General features: G+C 44.0%; 3 protein-coding genes across 3 annotated transcripts; 2 read left to right on the top strand and 1 right to left on the bottom strand.

The window, feature by feature from the left end:
- Positions 1-703: 703 nt before the first annotated feature.
- Positions 704-2,020, top strand: LOC133890786 (thioredoxin-like protein CDSP32, chloroplastic). The gene has a single exon (XM_062331341.1). It carries the CDS (start codon positions 828-830, stop codon positions 1,755-1,757), a length of 930 nt encoding a protein of 309 aa, XP_062187325.1. The 5' UTR covers positions 704-827; the 3' UTR covers positions 1,758-2,020.
- A 976-nt stretch (positions 2,021-2,996) lies between these two features.
- On the bottom strand, positions 2,997-11,999 carry LOC133891612 (DNA-directed RNA polymerase III subunit rpc8-like). The gene is made up of 7 exons (XM_062332340.1): positions 11,416-11,999; positions 11,187-11,282; positions 10,263-10,350; positions 9,786-9,849; positions 9,267-9,336; positions 9,073-9,162; positions 2,997-3,501 (listed from the first exon to the last, which is right to left on the bottom strand). The coding sequence occupies exons 1-7, from the start codon at positions 11,524-11,526 to the stop codon at positions 3,412-3,414; spliced, it is 609 nt and encodes a 202-aa protein (XP_062188324.1). The 5' UTR covers positions 11,527-11,999; the 3' UTR covers positions 2,997-3,411.
- On the top strand, positions 7,414-8,561 carry LOC133891611 (uncharacterized). The gene is made up of 3 exons (XM_062332339.1): positions 7,414-7,558; positions 7,638-7,756; positions 7,846-8,561. Exons 1-3 carry the CDS (start codon positions 7,438-7,440, stop codon positions 8,314-8,316), a joined length of 711 nt encoding a protein of 236 aa, XP_062188323.1. The 5' UTR covers positions 7,414-7,437; the 3' UTR covers positions 8,317-8,561.
- Positions 12,000-18,948: the final 6,949 nt, after the last annotated feature.

Raw genomic sequence — 18,948 nt, 5'->3', positions numbered from 1 at the left:
AACTGATCTACCTAACAAGTTATAACTCACAGTGTTTCGAGTTGTAACTGGGGGATGTGGGCAGTGCGAATAACAGTAACCCACAGTGTTAGCTTCTCGTGTTGCAATTATGCATTTCTGGATGTAAAGTTGTAACTGGTCTACCTAACAAGTTGTAACTCATAGTGTTTCGGGTTGTAACTGAGAAATGTGCGCAGTGCGAATAGCAACTACGCATATACGCAAAATATGCGTAGCCATATATGTATATATACACACACACTCTTCTATCGGGAATACATACTCTCGACTTAATCTATAGGTGATTTTATTATAACTAAAGTATATACTACTTTTTAATATGTATATACTATATTTTGATATGTGTATACTTCTTTATATTTTTTAATGTATATATTACTTTTTAAGATATAATATATATTAGGAGGAATATGTACACCGGAGTACACCCATTAGGCCATTAGATGTATATATATGGTTTTCATCCGTGTACCGCTCTGTGACATGGACACTTTGTCCAACTTGGCCGATTGCCATCTCTACTCTTCAACCCATAGTAGAATCTCCAAATGGTCAAGAAACCGACAAAAGTGCGGTAGCAAATAATCAGCCCCATGCATGAGGAAAAATCTGGGCTGAATGGAATACCAGCCACAAGCCACCTTTGAGAGGATGGATTTTGATTGGAGGCCATTTTCCTTCTGGATAGCCAGCTGCCTCATCCTATTTTTGCCTCTCTCCCTCCTTCCCTTCTCAGTCTCTTCAGCAGCACCAAGATCGGCTCGCTGCCTTCTGTTCTATCACTAGACTAGCTAAGCACAGCACCAATGGCCTCCACCGCTACCTTCCTGTCCACCCTCGCCGGTTCCGCGGCCACCGCCAGCCTGAACAGCACCGTGCCGTCCGGCGGCAACAGAGGCAAGGTCGTCAGGTTCTTGCCGGCGTCGTCGGCGCAGAGCAGCCGAAAGCGGCGCGCGGTGCTGTCCCCGCTGAGGGCGGCGGTCTCCGGCACGGAGAAGGCGCAGCCGGCCGCTTCAAAGGGCAAGGGCAAGAGCGAGGACGAGCGCGTGGTGCAGGTGCACAGCATCGAGGAGTTCGACGGCGCGCTGAAGGCGGCCAAGAACCGTCTGGTGGTGGTGGAGTTCGCGGCGAGCCACAGCGAGAGCAGCAGCCAAATCTACCCGACTATGGTGCAGCTGAGCCGCACCTGCGGCGACGTGGACTTCCTGCTGGTGATGGGCGACGAGTCGGAGGCGACCAAAGAGCTGTGCCGCCGGGAGGGCATCACGCAGGTGCCCCACTTCTCCTTCTACAAGGGCGCCGAGAAGGTGCACGAGGAGGAAGGGATCGGCCCCGAGCAGCTCGCCGGCGATGTGCTCTACTACGGCGACAACCACCAAGCGGTGGTGCAGCTGCACTCGCGGGAGGGCGTGGAGGCGCTCATCAATGAGCACCGCGGCGAGGAGGGGAAGCTGGTGGTGCTCGACGTCGGACTCAAGCACTGCGGGCCCTGCGTGAAGGTGTACCCCACCGTGGTGAAGCTATCGCGGACCATGGCCGAGTCCACGGTGTTCGCGCGCATGAACGGCGACGAGAACGACAGCTGCATGGAGTTCCTCAGGGACATGGACGTCGTCGAGGTGCCCACCTTCCTCTTCATCAAGGACGGCAAGATCGCCGGACGCTACGTAGGCTCCGGCAAGGGGGAGCTCGTCGGCGAGATCCTCAGATACAATGGCGTCAGGGTCACCTACTGAACAACGCTGCAATGTTACAATGTTACACAAAGTGAAATAATCTAAGAAGTACACACATGAATGGAAGGCACATACCAAGAAATGTACAATTACTGCGACATCCATCGATGTTTGGTTGATGTTTACACTGTTTATTGTGTAAGATCATACTTGTATGCTAAATCGCATGCTGTAGTAATAGTACATTTTGGAGTGATAACAGCTGCTATTTTGTAACTTCAATCTTACTGTGATGATTGATCAAGCTTGCTTGTCCGATTGTATTTCTAGTTTACGACGACTGAATTCTTGCGACGTGTCCAGCTCCAGCAATGAATGGTCTAGCTACAAATATCGCAGAATTTGTTTCAAGCATGCGGCACCATGAAATGCCTAAGGTAGAAATCCAGACAACAAAAATCTGCTCAACAAGAGATCATTCACCAAACATATGTCAAGTCCAACTGGAAGGTCTGAATATCACAAACATCCATTCCCCAGACGCTAAGGATCCGTTTGGTTCGATGGACCGAACCATCCGGGAGAGGACCGTCCAGTGTATTTGACGTTTGGTTTGCTGGATCAATGGGATAGGACGGCAGGGAAAGGGAATATTCTCTCGGGATGCCGGACGGGGTCATCCGGGCAAATCGGTCAGATGGAGCATCGCTCGCTTGTTGCTATGTACGCGCGTGTTCACGTTTTTTATTTACTCATAATTTTATTTGAAAGTATAAAAGTGATCTAAAAATTCTAAATACTTTTATGAGTAAACCAGAGCACATTAGTAATCTATTTTAATCGGTTTGATCAAAAAACTTGAGCCAATATTTAATTAAAATTCTAAAAAAAACTATTTTTATAACTTCTAGTAATTTTTAATGCATCAAATAAATTCTCAAAAATCAGAAAAAATTCATTAATATTCTTCTCATATGATGAATCATCATATCCACTCTAATCTCACCGATCAAACAGAAAATTGGCTTATCCTATTCACTCTCGTCCCACCAACTAAACAGAAAACTATCTCATCGCAATCATCCTAACCAAACAGAAAATTAGATTATCCTATCCAGAAAAATATGATCATCCTATCATATCAAACCTCGTCCTTCAACCAAACGGACCCTAAATTACAACGCCAGAAAACGTACCGACCATGCCTAAAACAAACTGCAGTTGGGGGAATTACATTTTGTCCACCAGTTCACACTTCACAGGAAACTATACATCAAATGTTGCTTTCACTCCCAGATCTTTTACCCAGCTACTGGCAGGGGTAATATCAAGCACTACATAGAAGTGAACTTCAATGGTGCTGGCCTGCTGGTATGTCCTTTCAAGGAGAGATCTCCATAATATCAGATTACATATCTGGCACGATAATGCTAAGAAAATTTCTGGGTAGCACATACATACATTCTAAGAATCTGACCACATTTTCTTTGGTAGTTTTGCGTGAAATTGACGGCTGTAGGTCGCAGCAGCAGCAACAACAGGGAATGACTTACGGTGCTAGAGCAGATTTAACGCAAATGACTCGAAAAATATGAAACATGTAAATCGGGTTAGATCCTAAAATATCGTGTTACTGTTGCTAGATACAATTTCCTAACATTCAAGTAGGCTAAAATCGTAAACTACACAACGAGTTCCCTGGAGCAACATGCTGCTATTGCTCTGCCTCTGCCACCTCCTCCCCGTCCTCTTCGTCTGTTGCCCACCAAGCAAGAAGACCTAGGCCATCTCCTTTAATACTTCCCTGCAAAAACATTACTGCGGTTACTCACCAAAGCATGCATGGACAAAATTCAGCATATTACTGCGGTTACTCCTAAAATAAGGCTCGAAATGATTCAAAAGTTGTGGTATCCATGCTCTCTTGAAGTGGTAATATCCAAAAAAAAGTAGATATATGTCTCGCAGATGTCTCTATTTTTGGAGTAAACCCAGTTTTATGTATGTCTGTTAGCAGAAGAGACTTTAGTCCTACATCGATTATTCATTCTTTGAAGGCTCTATGCCGATCGATATACAAGAAGTGGAGGCCTGAGGGGTACCGTTAAATGTGTGGTGGATGGCATGACAAAGGCTATGGTGTAAGCACAAACATGAGTGAATTCAAATACCTTTCACGTATACCACATGGGTTGTGATTTGCAACTATGTCAGAGTCCCTGCCTTGTGGGACCTGCTAGCTGACTTTTGTATCTTAATGTTTCAAATTTAGGACTTCATGCTTTTATAATAGAGAAGCAAGTCATCCAGAAACGTCTCTAGGTTTCTCGTTTCGCTTGCCATGTTACTCGATGTTATTTGTTATGCTAGGCAGTCTTGTCTTCCTCATGCTTATGGATGGGGAGAATAGCGTCTCTGAAGCCACTGCCAACTAATTTCACTGGAGGATCCCTTTCTTTTCTTCTGCTACTTGTTCCTCTGTGGCCAACTATTTTTCTTGGAAGATCCTTTTCTTCTCTGCTATGTTTTTCCCTGTTTTGGACAACATAATTACGGTTTACCACACTTTCTTATCATAGACTCAGTTTGTTTAACTATCTTTGCCATATCAAGGCAATCATTTCACTTATCAAGATTTTGTGGCAAGCTGCAACTAGCCTAAATTACCAGAAAGTTAGTCATGAACCAAACTGGTCCTAGGTTTACAGATTTTGGTTGCCATCTTCCATCTACTTGCCAAAATAGGCTCCGGTGAGCACCCTATATCCTCACATGGCATTGACAACCAACCATGAACAGGAGGCACACATTTCTCTAAGTTTCTCTACAGAAACTTTATTTCATAGCAAATAACATTACTTCTGTGTAAATTACTAGTTCTATAGAGTATCAATGCAAGCAATTGTATATTAAGTGCATACTTATCATGGCGTCGCCATATCGTCGCCATATCGTCGTTATGGCGGCGTGGCGGTATTTTGGACCTCGCCACGGCGACGCCACGTCGCCGGAGTCTATGGCGTCCGCCACATAGGAATGAAGTCGCTATGGCGTCGATATGGCATCAGTTGGCGTCACGTGGTATATGGTGGGCGCCGTAAGTTGAAAGGAGAGGATTAGAAGAGTCCAGAACAGAACAGACCTTAGCACATACATGATACATCGGCCTGGTGCACATACATCTCCGGTTCTCCGCTGTAGCGCCGCATCCTCCTCTGCTGGGGCGCAGGCGGTCAGGCGCATCCTCCTCCGCCAGCGGCCAGGCGCATCTTCCCCCACCGGGGCGCAGGCCCATCTTCCTCCGCCGGGGCACAGCGCATCTTCCTCCCCTGGAAGCCGGCGCATCTTCCTCCGCTCGTCGGGAGCCGGCGCATCCTCCTCCGCCGGGAGCCGGCGCATCCTCGTCCTCCGGGCCGTTGCACATCCACATCCGTCGGGAGCCGCTGCAGTGGTACACATCCACATCCGCCTGGAGCCGGCGGCAGAATCCTTCCGGCTGCCCGTCCGCTTGGAGAACAGAGGCCGCCCGTGGCTGCCTGGAGTCGCTCCGCTTCCGACCGCACCCCTCTCTGCTCCGTGCTCCCCCGGTATGTGTATGTCGCTCACTAGCTGTGCTTGGCCGGTCGGCCGCACCCCTCTGTGCTTTGTGCCTTGACTGCTTTCACAAATCACACGTGCACTTCACAAAGAGAGAGACTACAAATAGATGTACAATACTAGCTTTGTGCTTGAAGCCTTGAACTAATAATCTATACAATACTACAATCAAGACTAGTAGACTACAAGTGCATTGAAATACCTTCACAGAGAGTCAAGATTCAAGAGTTAAATACCTTCACAGAGAGTCATAAACTATGTATATTGCAGTATTTATATTATTCAAAATTAAAGTGCTAAGTGCCGACATATTGCTCTTGATGTTGCATTGCATATTGGGCTATTGGCATATTGCTCTAGTTGTTGAAATTCTTAGTTGTTGTCACTTTGTTTTCAGAACATGGCTACTCAAGGGACTAGAAGTGCGGAGGCCTCGGACGCCGCATCAAATTATGATCCAAAGACTGATCCAAAGCGCAAGACGGGAAGGTCAAATGATCCTGGATGGAAATATGCATTTTGGCCGACTATTGGTAATAGAGATCTCTTGCAGTGTTGCTTGTGTGATAGAACTGTAACTGGAGGAATTACAAGGCTCAAAGAGCATCTTGTGGGTGGTTATGGAGATATTCTGAAGTGTGCCAAAACCACACCAGCTATTGCTCAGGAGATGCAAGCTGCTTTGAAGGGCAAGAAAAGACCACTTCTGCTTGATGATGATGGAGAGCTTCAAGGAGAAGATGATGATGTGCTTGATGTGACAGAGGAGTCCCAAGATGCTTCTAGAAGCATTGTGCATCCTAGTTCAGGGACAGCTGCCAAAAGGAAACAATCCAGCTTTTTGAAGTTCAGAGCACCAAAAGAGCCTAACACAAAGTCAGTCGGTTCAATGCTTAGGAGAACTCCAAAAGAGGTTGTCGAAGAAAGACATTCGAAGGGTCCTTCTCAGATCAGTATCCAAGCTAGCATGAGGACAAAAGAAGAAAGAGATGCTGTCAACTTGGAGTGGACCAGGTTCTTTTATGAGTGTGGCATACCATTCAATGCCGCAAATTCTAGGCAATTTGAGATTGCTATAGAGGCCACTGCACAATATGGTTCTGGGTACAAGCCTCCTACCTACCATGAGCTTAGGGAGCCATTACTCGAGAAGGTTGTTAAGGAAACAGATGATTTGAGGAAGAGGCATAAGGATGCATGGAAGCAATATGGTTGCACATTAATGTCAGATGGATGGACGGATAGGAGAGGGCACCATTTGATTAACTTCCTAGTCAATAGTCCGGAGGGGACTTTCTTCTTAGAGTCGATTGATGCATCAAGTGAAGTTCATGATCAAGTGATGCTAGCTGATTTGTTAGAGAAGAGAATAAGCGACATTGGCGTTGATAAAGTTGTGCAAGTTGTCACTGACAATGGGGCTAACTATAAGGCAGCGGGCAAGCTTCTCATGGAGAGGTTTCCTACGCTTTATTGGACACCTTGTGCTGCACATTGCTTGGATCTTATGTTGGAAGATGTTGGAAAGTTGAAGGCATTCAAGAAGCCTATCTCACGTGCCCGTCATGTCACTACTTTCATCTATAGGCATGGAAGACTTCTTAGTGCAATGAGGGAGAAGACAGGTGGTAGGGATCTTGTGAGACCAGCAACAATTCGGTTTGCTACCACATTTCTCACCTTACAAAGTTTGCACAAGCATAGAGATGCACTGAGATATCTGTTTACCTCTGATGATTGGACGAGTTGCAAACTAGCAAAGACAGAGGTCGGGAAAAAAGTGTATGATATTGTGCTTTCTAGGGAATTTTGGAACTCTGTTGAGGATTTCCTTAGAGCTTCTCTACCACTTATCATTGTGTTGAGGGTGGTTGATGGTGATGAGAGGCCTGCCATGCCAGAAGTTGCTTCTCTCATGAATCATGCAAAAGAGAGGATAAAGGCTGCCTTCTGTACTGAAAACAAGAGAAGCTTGCTCAATAATATCTTACAAATTATTGAGGATCGTTGGGATAGGCAAATGGACACCCCACTCTATGGTGCTGCCCTCTTTTTGAACCCAGGAAAATTCTATGACATCCAAAAAGAGAATGATAAATATGTTGGGCACCTAAGGGGTTGTTTCAATAATGTGCTTGCACGAATGGTGGAAGATGAGACCCTTCGAAACAAAATTGAAGAACAATCCATGCTCTACGAAGATCAACGTGGAGGCATCTTCAAGAATTGTATGGCCCTCCAAACTATGAAGTCAAAGAACCCTCGTAAGTGATTTTAAATTTTAATTACAGCATGTTATGTACAGTTTAACCCGTAATATATGCATGTTTATTGTCAATTTAGTTGATTGGTGGCGTGCGTATGGTGGCCGATCTATTGACTTACAAAGATTTGCTAAGCGTATTGTTAGTCTTTGTGCTTCATCATCTGGTTGTGAGCGTAATTGGAGCACTTTTGAATTTGTAAGTGAAGTACTCAAGTTTCACATTTCAATTAGCAAAATTAATAATACATTTTTGTTAACTTTGCTTGCTTTTATGGTTGCTTGTAGATTCATACAAAGAAAAGAAACCGGCTAGAGCATAAAAGATTGAATGATTTGGTTTATGTTGCCTACAATCGGAAAATGACTAGTAGGTTCCAAAAACGCCGTGAGGAAGCGGGTAAAAGCTATGATCATTTGGTTATGGAAGACTTTGATTGGGAAAATGAATGGGTTGATCCAACGGCCCAACCTCAATGTTCTAGTGCTTTGGACATCACATGGGACCAAGTTGATGAAGCAATTGGTGCATCACATGAGCTTCGAGGTCGTAACCTTCCTAGGACCTACGCTCGTTGTGCAAGACATATATCAAGAGTGGTTGAAGATTATGAGGAGGAGGGAGAGGAAGAAGACATCATTGTGGATGATGTTGATGTTGATGATTTTGATGACAAACCAATGGATGCTACTGAAGATAATGCGGAGAACATGGATGCTTCAAACGATTTCGATGAGTTTGCATTGGATGACTTTTGAGAGATGAGAGATTTGAAACTTTGAATGATGATTGATGAGAGATTGCTATGTCTTTTGTGCTACATTTACATTGCTATTTATCTTTTGTGCTACATTTACATTGCTATTTATCTTTTGTGCTAATATCCTATACTATAATGTTTGTATTCGCCACGTGTGTATGGCGTCGCCACGCCACGCGTCATGTCGCTGTAAAATTGTGAAGGTGGTGGGTCGCCGCGCCGCGCCACGCCGCCGTAACAACCTTGATTAAGTGTGGTAGAAATGACACCGTGCATGATGATATGGCATAAGAACAGGTTCCAAATGGCAATGACAAGTGATGCAGATACAGACAAGTTAAGCAACATGGATGCAAAAATACAAAAGTATGCCAGCGTGTTTCTACTCAATAGCCTTTGCCTTGGCATCTGTCACAAGCTTCACATGACCTCTCCACTTCCCATATGTAAATGTGTAGAGTCATATGAAGTGGCAACATGGAATTAATGTTTCTTGCGCAAACTGAAAGAGACGAAATTACATGGGCTCCACGCCAACATGTATTCAAGAAGATCAAAAGAGGTCGAAAAGCCACCAACTTGGATGCAACACATCACAAGCAAATAACTGGCACAGCTTATAAGATATAACAACAAACGAACGTTATGTAAGTACAACCTGAAGTGATGCATAAGAATTTATCACGACCACGAATATAAACAGAGCTAGGTTCGGCATATGTACAACAATATGTATAGAGGGAAGAGAGCTTACAACAATCTGCATTGGAGCAAATGGCGGGTCGTCCTCCTTTTGCTCTACTGGGATAGGCAGGTATTTTGTGCTAGATACCAAGAATCTTATCTGCATAGTGATTGCATTGATCATGAGTTTGGTGTGGGCAGTGACCATAGGAGATAGTCATTGCTTTGCCTGAGAAAAACAAAATAAAGCTCAAATTTAAGTACCTCATCATCTAGATCAAGATGAAGCTCATCACCATCTTCAGTCTTCAGCATCCACCTACCATCTGGTCCCCTGCAAATTCAATGAACAAATAATGCAAACTAAAGAAAATATAACAGAACTTTATGCTGAAAATAACATCCTCAGAAATGGAGGAAAATATCAGTGTTTCATCAATGCAATACAAGTTAAACTATTTTTTTTCAGATATTTTGGAAGTGTTATCTATTTGCTAGAAAGTACAAACATCATTCTCTTTTTCCCAGTCACTGTTTAGTTTTAGTTTCTCAATAATTAATGTTATGTCATTTCAATCCACAACAATTAAAGTCAAATGGAGTACATTGAAATGATAACTTATGTAATTTAGGTGATACTAGAGATCTAAAAGAAGAATAGGATGTTAATCCAAGATAAATCAAAATGTATGACTCCAGTGGCAAATAATAACCTCAATTTTAAATAATACTAGTGATGTCTGTACTGCAGCAATATAATCAACAAATAGAGTGGTGTCCAACCTCACTGTGCCATACTGCATCAAGTGTCCAGGAATGCATATGTCACTGAAAAAATCAAGCGAAACTGCAAAAGCAGCAGGTATATTAGCTCATTTGTATATGCAGCTTTTCCAATGTAGTTACATAAAGATAACATATATATTTGATGTTTCATTTAATTATCAGAACAGGAAGGGGGCATTTAAATTTTGTAGCAACCAGTTAATGTACCATGCTTGTCAAAATCAAATTTATATTTCCATGAAGAAATACTAGTATGGCAACGATTAGACATGACCCAGAAGTTTGGATCTTTTGTTTAGAAGTTAGATGGGTATACAATGATATGAAAATATGAACAAATACCCTGCACAGTGCAAGATGCTATGGAAAATTAAACCACAAGAACTAAAAAGAATCCTAGACAAATTCAAACAAGTAAAGGTCTAAAGGAATTAAGACATTTCTCAACAAGCAGTTCTCCAAAAACGAATTCACCTTGCAAGCCTTTATCATCATATCCACTGATCTTCCCAACAAGAACCTCCCCATTAAAGGGCTTGAACATCAGCAACCGGAAGGAAACCTATCCAAATCAGGAAGAAGGAAATCTGAGCATGATTTGCAAAGTACAGGAAGCCTCAGAATTAAAATAAATAACTTCCTAGAGATCACACATATTATACTGATACAAAACTGGAAGAAAGGGCCTCCTCTTTAAAAAGTCTGCAATTCTAGTAATAATGAGTCATTCATGCATCATGACTTGTTATGCTGCCATCAAGTCATTAACAAGTAGCACACACGCAAGGAATAGAGTACCCCATTCAAGGCGCATAAATAATCAGCATTAACTTGCAGCAAGGGGGGAGAATTGGACCTTGCCATAAAAATAGTCAATTAGCAAAAACATAAATTGAAGAGAAGTATCACAGCTTGAACTAAATTGTTAAATGTCTGTGTCCAAGGTCATTTGAAAGAGAGAAATGCCAGGAAATGTGCATATTCTGCCTTTCAAATGATGGGCAAATAGCTGTCATACATGAACAGAAGAAAAGCCATCGACAGAATAAGAAACCACCGTACAACACACTTTTAGGATCAGTCACAAAAGCTACCATTTCCAATCAAGCACAGCAATCAAATGCTAAGCACTACTAAGAAACGCTTTCGAGTAATTAAGCGAATGCCAATGAGAAGGAACCAAACACAAAAGGATAGCAACATATTAAAATGCTTCAAATTGATAGCACAAATTAAAAAGTGTGAAAAAGGCAACAAAGTAACGCGTTAATGTGGAGGTCACTCTATGGGAATCACAATACTTTCACGAATTTACCTTCCATAGAACATTATAAGGCAAGCATATCACACATCAAGAATTTGAACATAAGAGGAAAAGAAAATGAAGGCACGCATTACTTTATAGGTCGAGCAGCCCTCTCCTGGATGGATGGACCCGCCTTCAACGGATCGGATATCGTAGACAGACACGCACAGGCCGAGATTCGCAATGACCTGCATCATACGCCAAACGCGTACAATTAGGAGCCAGAAAGTTGGGGTAGAGTTCAATTCAAGAATTTCTGGCACCGTGCGCAAATTTCGCTCATCAATGCTAATCCTACGGGTAAAGAAAAACTCGCGTTACCTTGTCCAAGAAGAGCCTCTCCAGCTGGGCTTTGATGGCGTCCACGAGGGGGCGGTTCATCAATTGCGGCGGCATCGGCATGTCGTGCTCAATCTGGCTCAGTGCGAACATTCTGCCCTCCTATCCACCCTCCACACAGCAGGGAACCACCGCACACAGGAGGAGTCCAGGAGGCGCAGGGCAGGTAGCCGGCGAGGGATGCGCCAAATGGATGCGGCGCCCACCGAGGGCTGACGGGGGAAGGCGGCGAGACGGCGGGGAGAGAGGGGAGCCGGCGGCGGGAAGAGAGGCGCGCGAGGTCAGGGTTTTAGGCGTCATGTCGAGCCCACTTGTTGGGCAGAAAATGGGCCTTTTATTTTTTATGGGCTGCCATCTCCGGCTTCAGAATTTAAGAAAACTGGGCTAGGAGGGCCGGTGGTAAAGTAAGTCGGGGCGGGTCGCGCGTTTCCTATACGACGGTCATCCGACTCGAGGCCTGAGGCTGGTCAGTCCACGTGGCGGTCCGTAAATGGCTCGCGGGTGGCAGTGGTGGGGTCGGATGGGGAGGTGGAATGACATTGGAGGAATTTTTTAATAATATTATTTTATTAGAAAATTATAAAAAAATAGTTAAATTCATAAAATTGTAACAATAGGTATATGTCGGTACTCCGTATACTGACATCTCATGTGGCAGTGGGCCCGGGGTCCTATCGACACTCCGAGTACCGACAAGTGGTGGGCCCAGACCCTGATCCACGCCACATCAGATCTTAGTGCATGTCGGAGGCTTGTCGTCACATAGAGTGCTACCAGGCAGACACGTGAGACCTGTCAGCACTCCGAGTACTAACAGGTGCCACCTCAGACGTGCCTATAATAATTAGGTGGCTGCCAATTTTTCTCCCGATTCTTCCACACACGCGGGCACGAGAGATTGTGGCGGCGCGCGACAAGGTGAGGCAGTGGTGCGCTGCTCAGCTCGGGGAGCCGATGACAGGCTGTAAGGTGACCGTTAGCTGGCGGTTGGGCTCGGGGAGCCAACAATGGGTGGCCAGATGACCGCGACGGGCGGTGTTGCAACCAGTGAGGTATTTTTTTTAGCATTAGAAAATGTAGGCACAAAAATAGGTAGAGAGAAATGAGAGAATTTCATATTATAGAGAAAATTGTGGATTAGAGATATTTGTTTAGAAATATAGGTATATAAATTTAGAATATTAGTGAGAATTTATAATCAGAGACCTAGAGATTTAGATATAGAAAATTTAGGATTAGAGAAATTTACATACAAATATTAGAATGTATTATGTAATAGAAAATTAGATTGACAATTCCTTGGTAACAATAAATTTGGAATATGATTGTTACATTTGGATTGCATATTTAGAATGTATTATGTAATAGTACATTTCGATTTAGTAGAAATATAGGATTACAATATTAGGGGGATTTAGAAAATTAGAGGTGAATGTTTGCAGTAGTAATTAGATGATGGTGAAAATTATAGGCATAGAATTTAGAGACTATATACGAATCTATGGTATATTTAAAATTGGATTTATCGGTTGGAATATTTAGGTAGGTAGACAAAAGATTTGTTAGCATTTTATAGTGATTTTAGTATAATTTGCAAGGTAATTAGAGTTAATGTTGCTGATGGAATATTTAAACTGACGGAGTATAGTATAGTTGTTGGATTAGGATGTCGACTGTAGTGGGGTTTATGGGTTTTTACGACCGTGGATATGTCATGCAGTGTGACAGTGGGGTGGATTTGAGTAACTTCTAGTATGTGGACATATAATTGAATAGTCCATAAGAGATGAGCCGGGCCCAAGTGTTAGATTTGCTGTATAATCTGCTGCAACTTAGTCTAGTACACCAGCGGCTGATGGTGAAGGTACTGATTCCTAGACGTTGCAAAATCAGGTGGCAGCAGGAGGTTACATTCGAGCCCTCCGCCTTCGCCACCAAAATCTCCTCATCTAATGTCACCACCATATCCAACCGACTCTGACTCCGTTGTGGAAGTCATCAACATCTCCTCCAATGAGGAGGCAGAAGTGGAAGTGGCGACCAACAACGTCTCTGTTAAAGATGGCAAGCCCCCGGCTCTCAAAGAATCATCCCCAGACCAAGATGAAGTGGATTGGGACCTCTTGGAGGCAAAGATATGGGAAGAAGAGGCGGTAGCTGAGGCGAATAAAGAGGGACCAACGAGCAGCGTCTCCATAAAAGACGACAAGGTCTTGGCTTCTTCACCTTCATCCTTGACTGACACCGAAGATGATGACTAAGGGGGAGAGCCAAGGAACAGACACCGACAATGATAGGGGAGAGCATGGGCTTCCACTCTGTCCTCATCCTCCACGACGCTGATGATGATGGCAATTGTCAGAGAGGAAAAGGAGGTGGGAGAGACTTCCCTGATTGTTTTCTTTCTCCCTCCTTTGCCCGGTGTCGAGTATATCATAGGGCCTTTTGTAAACTTTCTTTATTTTCCTTTACCTTATCTGTAAAAGAGCTCAAAATCTTTTTAAATGAAAAGGTCCTATTTCTACTGCAATGCCTGCGTATGCCTGTGGATCTTCATAAATACACTAAACGTTAAACAAGTGTTTGGCCTTTGAATCGTATCTTTTGATTAGTTTAGGCATTCTCGGGACCATCTGTCGGGATGTTCATCGTGATTCCCTAGGTTATACTTTGAGCGAAAAGTGTCTTAGCTTTTAGGAACTCGTGGACTCAACCGGGCTCTCTACAGTCTCTGAAGAAGTGATTTCAAATGGTCTTCCCTTCTCACTAGAAAACGTTTTTGCGGCGTGCATGACAAATTTTTTTAGTCCGAGTACATATGAAGCCCCCGACTGGTTATCAGGGAGAAGTTCCTAGATGGGCAGTCTAAAATTCTGAGTGATCGCATGGGGGTAGGTACCCGAATAGCAGCTTATCTCAGCTTTAAGGCATTGGATCAAAATAGGGAAAAATTATATATGTTGATCTATTTAGTAATATGACAACTAATATTACAAAATATATCATAAATACTTACACATTGAACTTACAAAGTTGGTTGATATTCTAAGAGTTTTTAAGCACTTGATCATCTTCCATAGCTAACCTATACAACCCTGATCGATTAGACTCAATCACCCTATAAGGACTCTCCTACTTCAGAGATACCTTATTGCTGTTTTTCTAGCTTTGGACGAGTCTAGAACTAGATCTCTGGGTTTGAAGGACCTTTTGTGGCTGTTCTGGTTGTGGCAACGCTAGAGAGCTTACTGGTACCGTGCTAGTCTTATCAGCACTTGTCTACTTTTTCCCTCAAGAACGTTGAGGCCATCCTGCCTTCTTGGGATTTTGTCCTTATCATCGTATAGAATGATGTGGGAAGATTTGATCTTTAATTCAAAGGGTAGCATTGCTTCGGCCTTGTAGACTAGGAAGAAAGGCGTTTCACATGTCGCCTTGCTGGATGTCGATCGGAGTGCCCAAAGTACATTAGGCAACTCGGAAGCCCAGGCTTTAGAGCAGGAGGATAAGCGGTTGAAGACATGGGTCCTGATTCCTTGGAGTACCAGACTGTTTGCCTGCTTGACCTGTCCGTTGTTTTGTGGATGAGCCACAGACGTAAAGTAGACTATGGTGTCTAGTCGTTTGCAGTAATCGATGAATGCTGCACTAAAGAACCGTGCACCGTTGTTGGTGATAACCCTACTCGAGATGCCAAACCTTGTCATGAAACTTTTCATGATGAATTTTTTTGTTGCCGCCGAGGTGATCTTGCCGATTGGCTCTGCTTCAATCCACTTTGTGAAAGTATTGATTGTGATAAATAGGAACTTGAAGCCCTCGGGTGCTACTGGGAAGGGCCCTAGAATATCCAGCCCCCAAGTCATGAATAGCCACAATAAAGGGATCGTTTGTAAGACTTGAGTGGGCTGGCATACATGTCTACTATGGAATTGATAGCTGTTATATTTTTTTACCACCTTGCTCGCATTATGAAGAGTTGTAAGCCAATAGAAACCTTGTCTAAATGCCTTCTCGACCAAGGTTCGAAAGGAAGCATGAGCTCCGCACACCTCTCCATGGATTTATTCGAGTAGTTCTCTACCCTGCTTTTGAGAGATACACTTCATGAGTACTCCATGAGCGCCTCTTCGATAAAGAACATTGTCCACCTGGGTATACATCCTAGATCAATGGGAAATTTGCTTAGATAGTGCACTGTATTCAGACACAACTCAATCTTGAAGATGCTTGCGAATTGGGTCCATCCACAAAACTTTGCTTTCGAGCTGAGCCACGAGTTCACCCAAGACTCCTTTTGGGGCATCGATCCCTTGCGAGCCCCTGAGATGGTTATAGGTCTCGTAGACCACCATTCCTTTAGTTGCGTCATTTGATGATTTTACAGACGGCTTTGGGAGTCTCTTTATGAAAATTCTAGTTTGTTCTAGAGATCGCGAGGATGCTAGGCGGGCAAGACTATCGGTGAGGAAATTATCCTTCCTTGAGATATATTTGACCTCGAGTTCGATGAATTTCTTTTCTAGCTTCCTCATAAGTGCGAGGTAGTCTCTCATAGTCTTATCCGAGGTTTGATACTCCTTGCTGATTTGCTTCACCACAACTATGAATCCCCTTTCATGAGAAGGCGGACCCTCATATTCGACTACGTTGTTCGTGGACGGGAAGTCAATCTGTAACACGTATATTGTAGGCTTTCTCTTGTAGGAGAGATAAGTATAATTCTAGCCCTCGTGCCCTAAAGTGTAAGTGATCCGTCGAAGAAAATAGTCCATACATTTGATAGGCCGCTACGACTGTCTTGGGGTTGATCAAGTTCTTTCCATTCGGCAATGAAGTCAACGAGTACTTGTGACTTGATCCATGTTCGAGGTACAAAGCGAACGTTGAATTCCACAAGCTCGACAACCCACTTGGCGATTCAGCCGATTGCGTCTTTGTTGTGGAGGATTTCCCCAAGTGGGAATATTGATGGTACGGTGATCTTGTGAGCCTAGAAACAGTGTCGTAACTTGTGAGGGGCCATCAACATAGTGTATAGTAGCTTCCACACCTAAGGGTAACACTCTTTAGGACCGTGGAGTACTTCGCTGACATAGTACACCGGTCACTGGCTCTTCTCTCGCTTGTCAAGCACCAACCTTTCCACCACCAATACTCTACTCATGGTACGTGGTCTAGTCGCAATGTATAGCAAAAGATCTTCATTTGGGTTCGGAGCGACTAGCATAGGGGGGACAAAAGATACCTCTTCGGATTTTTGAATGCCTCGTCAGCCTCTTTTGACCATTCAAATTTGTTGTGTTGGCATAGCAATTTGAAGAAAGTAAGTCCTCGATCTCTGACTCAGGATAAAAAATGACTGTGAGCTGCCATGCATCTAGTTGATATATGAACTTATCGCATTGACCTAGGGGGTTGCATCTCTTCGATGGCTTCGATCTTCTCAGGGTTGACTTTGATCCCCCGGTATGACACCAAGTACCCGACTAATTTTCCAACATCAACTACGAATGCACACTTCTTTGGATTCAACATGTCTTGCTTTTTGTGCCAACATCTGGGCCCCTTCTTGGGCAACAACTTCTTGGGCCATGGAGAGTTCTGCAAGGCAACATGTTAGGAAGAAAAAATGAATGAGCAGCTTGTCGGGATACTGGAAGCTCACCCTTCATCCGATGCTCTAGCACAACGCCCGCTTTCTCCTTCTCGACCGTAACCAGAGAGAGTGCTGGCACAGCTCGATAGCCTCCTTCTCGAGCTCAGCCACTCGGACGGTGGCCTTCTTGGCATTATAGCAGGTCTTGTTCAAATGATGCACCATAAAATTTAAAGAACAATAAGGTCAGTACCAGTCATTCAACTAATTAGATTACTAACATGCAGGAAGAATTATACCGCGAATAAGGCGTTGAACACCGAGTCATGCTTATGGCCTACCCACCCTTTGAGCATTTCCCCCTAGGTTGCATCCAGCGGAATCCCATACCCCTTTGTTGGAAGAGTAGTGGCGACCTAGGCGCTGGCTACTTCCAATTCTTTATTGGTAGCCGCCAATGCCAGGGGCTTGCCAGGCTTGCTTCCATCTCCTCTAGAGGTGGGAGGGGTTGGGGAAGTTGGGGCTTGGTTACTGTCAGTGGTATCCAGGTTAGCCTGTGGGACAAACAAATTCAAACCAAGCATTCCAACAAGCACAGGGGATTAATTATCAGTATACTTGAGCCATTTCCTTATGAAGGAAGTCTTCACTGGGACTAGGAGGGGCCCTAGTCTCTTGCTCCCCGACACTAGCGGGGCTGAGGGAATGTCACTAGGACTACCGCCTTCCCATACTCCTGGGACGAAGGGTAAAACATACCCAAGGGATCGGCGATGTCCTAAGAGGGGGGTTGAATTAGGACACTTAGAATCTATTCGGATCCAAAAGTTACACAAGATAAACCCATATCAAATTCTATCTAGATGTGCTCTATGTTTATCTAGTGTGTCTACTCTACTGATCAAAGCGTTTACAACCTATTTAAGAAGGTAAATTTCAAGAATATAAATGCGGAAACGTAAATAAGGTAGAGAAAGAAAACTTGGCACAAGAATGTTTATCTTGTGGTATCGATGGCATGAATGCCACCCCTCATCTATGTTTGAGCTCCACAAAGGGTATGCTCCCGGTCGGTACCCGGTCACGGCCTTGAACCACCAAGACACAAAGACAAGGCCTCCACCTGGATGAGCCACCAAGCCACCAAGGCAAGGTCTCACCACTAGCCTCTCTTCTGATCCCTTTCCGCCAAGATTACTTCAGAGCTTGAGCCACCAAGGCAAGGGTTTCCGTGTCCCTATACACGCTTCTTGTCACTGCTCCACACCAAGTCGGAGGGTCAACAAACTTACCAGCGAGTCACCAAAACTCCAAGGTGCTTGTGTACCACTTGGTACAAGGTTGGATCACTCCTTGATCCACTCTTTAGGTAGCAATCACCTAGCAACACTTTCTCTAGGCCTATAAGCACTAATCACTCACTAATATTGTGCTTAATCACCTTGACGATAACTTTAAGCACTTTGGTGGCTTGGATGTTTTCTCAAGTGTGTATGAGCTTTCTCTAGACTCCAACAGCATGCCACACCTTCAAATGACTGAGTGAAGGGGTATTTATAGCCTCAAACCCGCGCACTAGCAGTTAACCCAATGGTTCAGAAAAGTTGTTAACACCGGATGATTCGATGAGAACAATAGTACAAACACCAGATCATCTAGTGAGTACTCACAAACTAGCCTTTGGAACCCCACTCAATCATCTGTAAATACCAGACACTCCGAAGTATACTTCATCTCCATTACCGAATATCCGGTGACTTATCTTGAGCCATCCAAGCCTTTCCTTTTTTCTTTGTGTAAATTGCTCCGGTGAAAGCATCCGGTGCACATCACACCGGACTATTGTAGGATATAGGATACCGACTAGAGGGGGGTGAATAGGTGATTTTAAAAACTAATTGCTAAGAGATCAAGAA

Source organism: Phragmites australis, chromosome 14 (assembly GCF_958298935.1).
Source record: "Phragmites australis chromosome 14, lpPhrAust1.1, whole genome shotgun sequence".
Lineage (NCBI taxonomy): Eukaryota > Viridiplantae > Streptophyta > Magnoliopsida > Poales > Poaceae > Phragmites > Phragmites australis.
The sequence above is the reverse complement of the archived record's forward strand: the minus strand, read 5'-3'. Positions and strand labels throughout refer to the sequence as shown.

Excerpts from the sequence above, each read along its gene's own strand:
- LOC133890786 (XM_062331341.1), top strand. The coding sequence starts at position 828 with ATGGCCTCCACCGCTACCTTCCTGTCCACCCTCGCCGGTTCCGCGGCC.
- LOC133891611 (XM_062332339.1), top strand. The coding sequence starts at position 7,438 with ATGGTGGAAGATGAGACCCTTCGAAACAAAATTGAAGAACAATCCATG. Across the intron at positions 7,559-7,637 it reads TATGAAGTCAAAGAACCCTC|TTGATTGGTGGCGTGCGTAT; the intron begins GTAAGTGATTTT and ends TTGTCAATTTAG. Across the intron at positions 7,757-7,845 it reads ATTGGAGCACTTTTGAATTT|ATTCATACAAAGAAAAGAAA; the intron begins GTAAGTGAAGTA and ends GGTTGCTTGTAG.
- LOC133891612 (XM_062332340.1), bottom strand. The coding sequence starts at position 11,526 with ATGTTCGCACTGAGCCAGATTGAGCACGACATGCCGATGCCGCCGCAA. Across the intron at positions 11,283-11,415 it reads AGAGGCTCTTCTTGGACAAG|GTCATTGCGAATCTCGGCCT; the intron begins GTAACGCGAGTT and ends CGTATGATGCAG. Across the intron at positions 9,163-9,266 it reads ATCTTGATCTAGATGATGAG|ATAAGATTCTTGGTATCTAG; the intron begins GTACTTAAATTT and ends ATCACTATGCAG.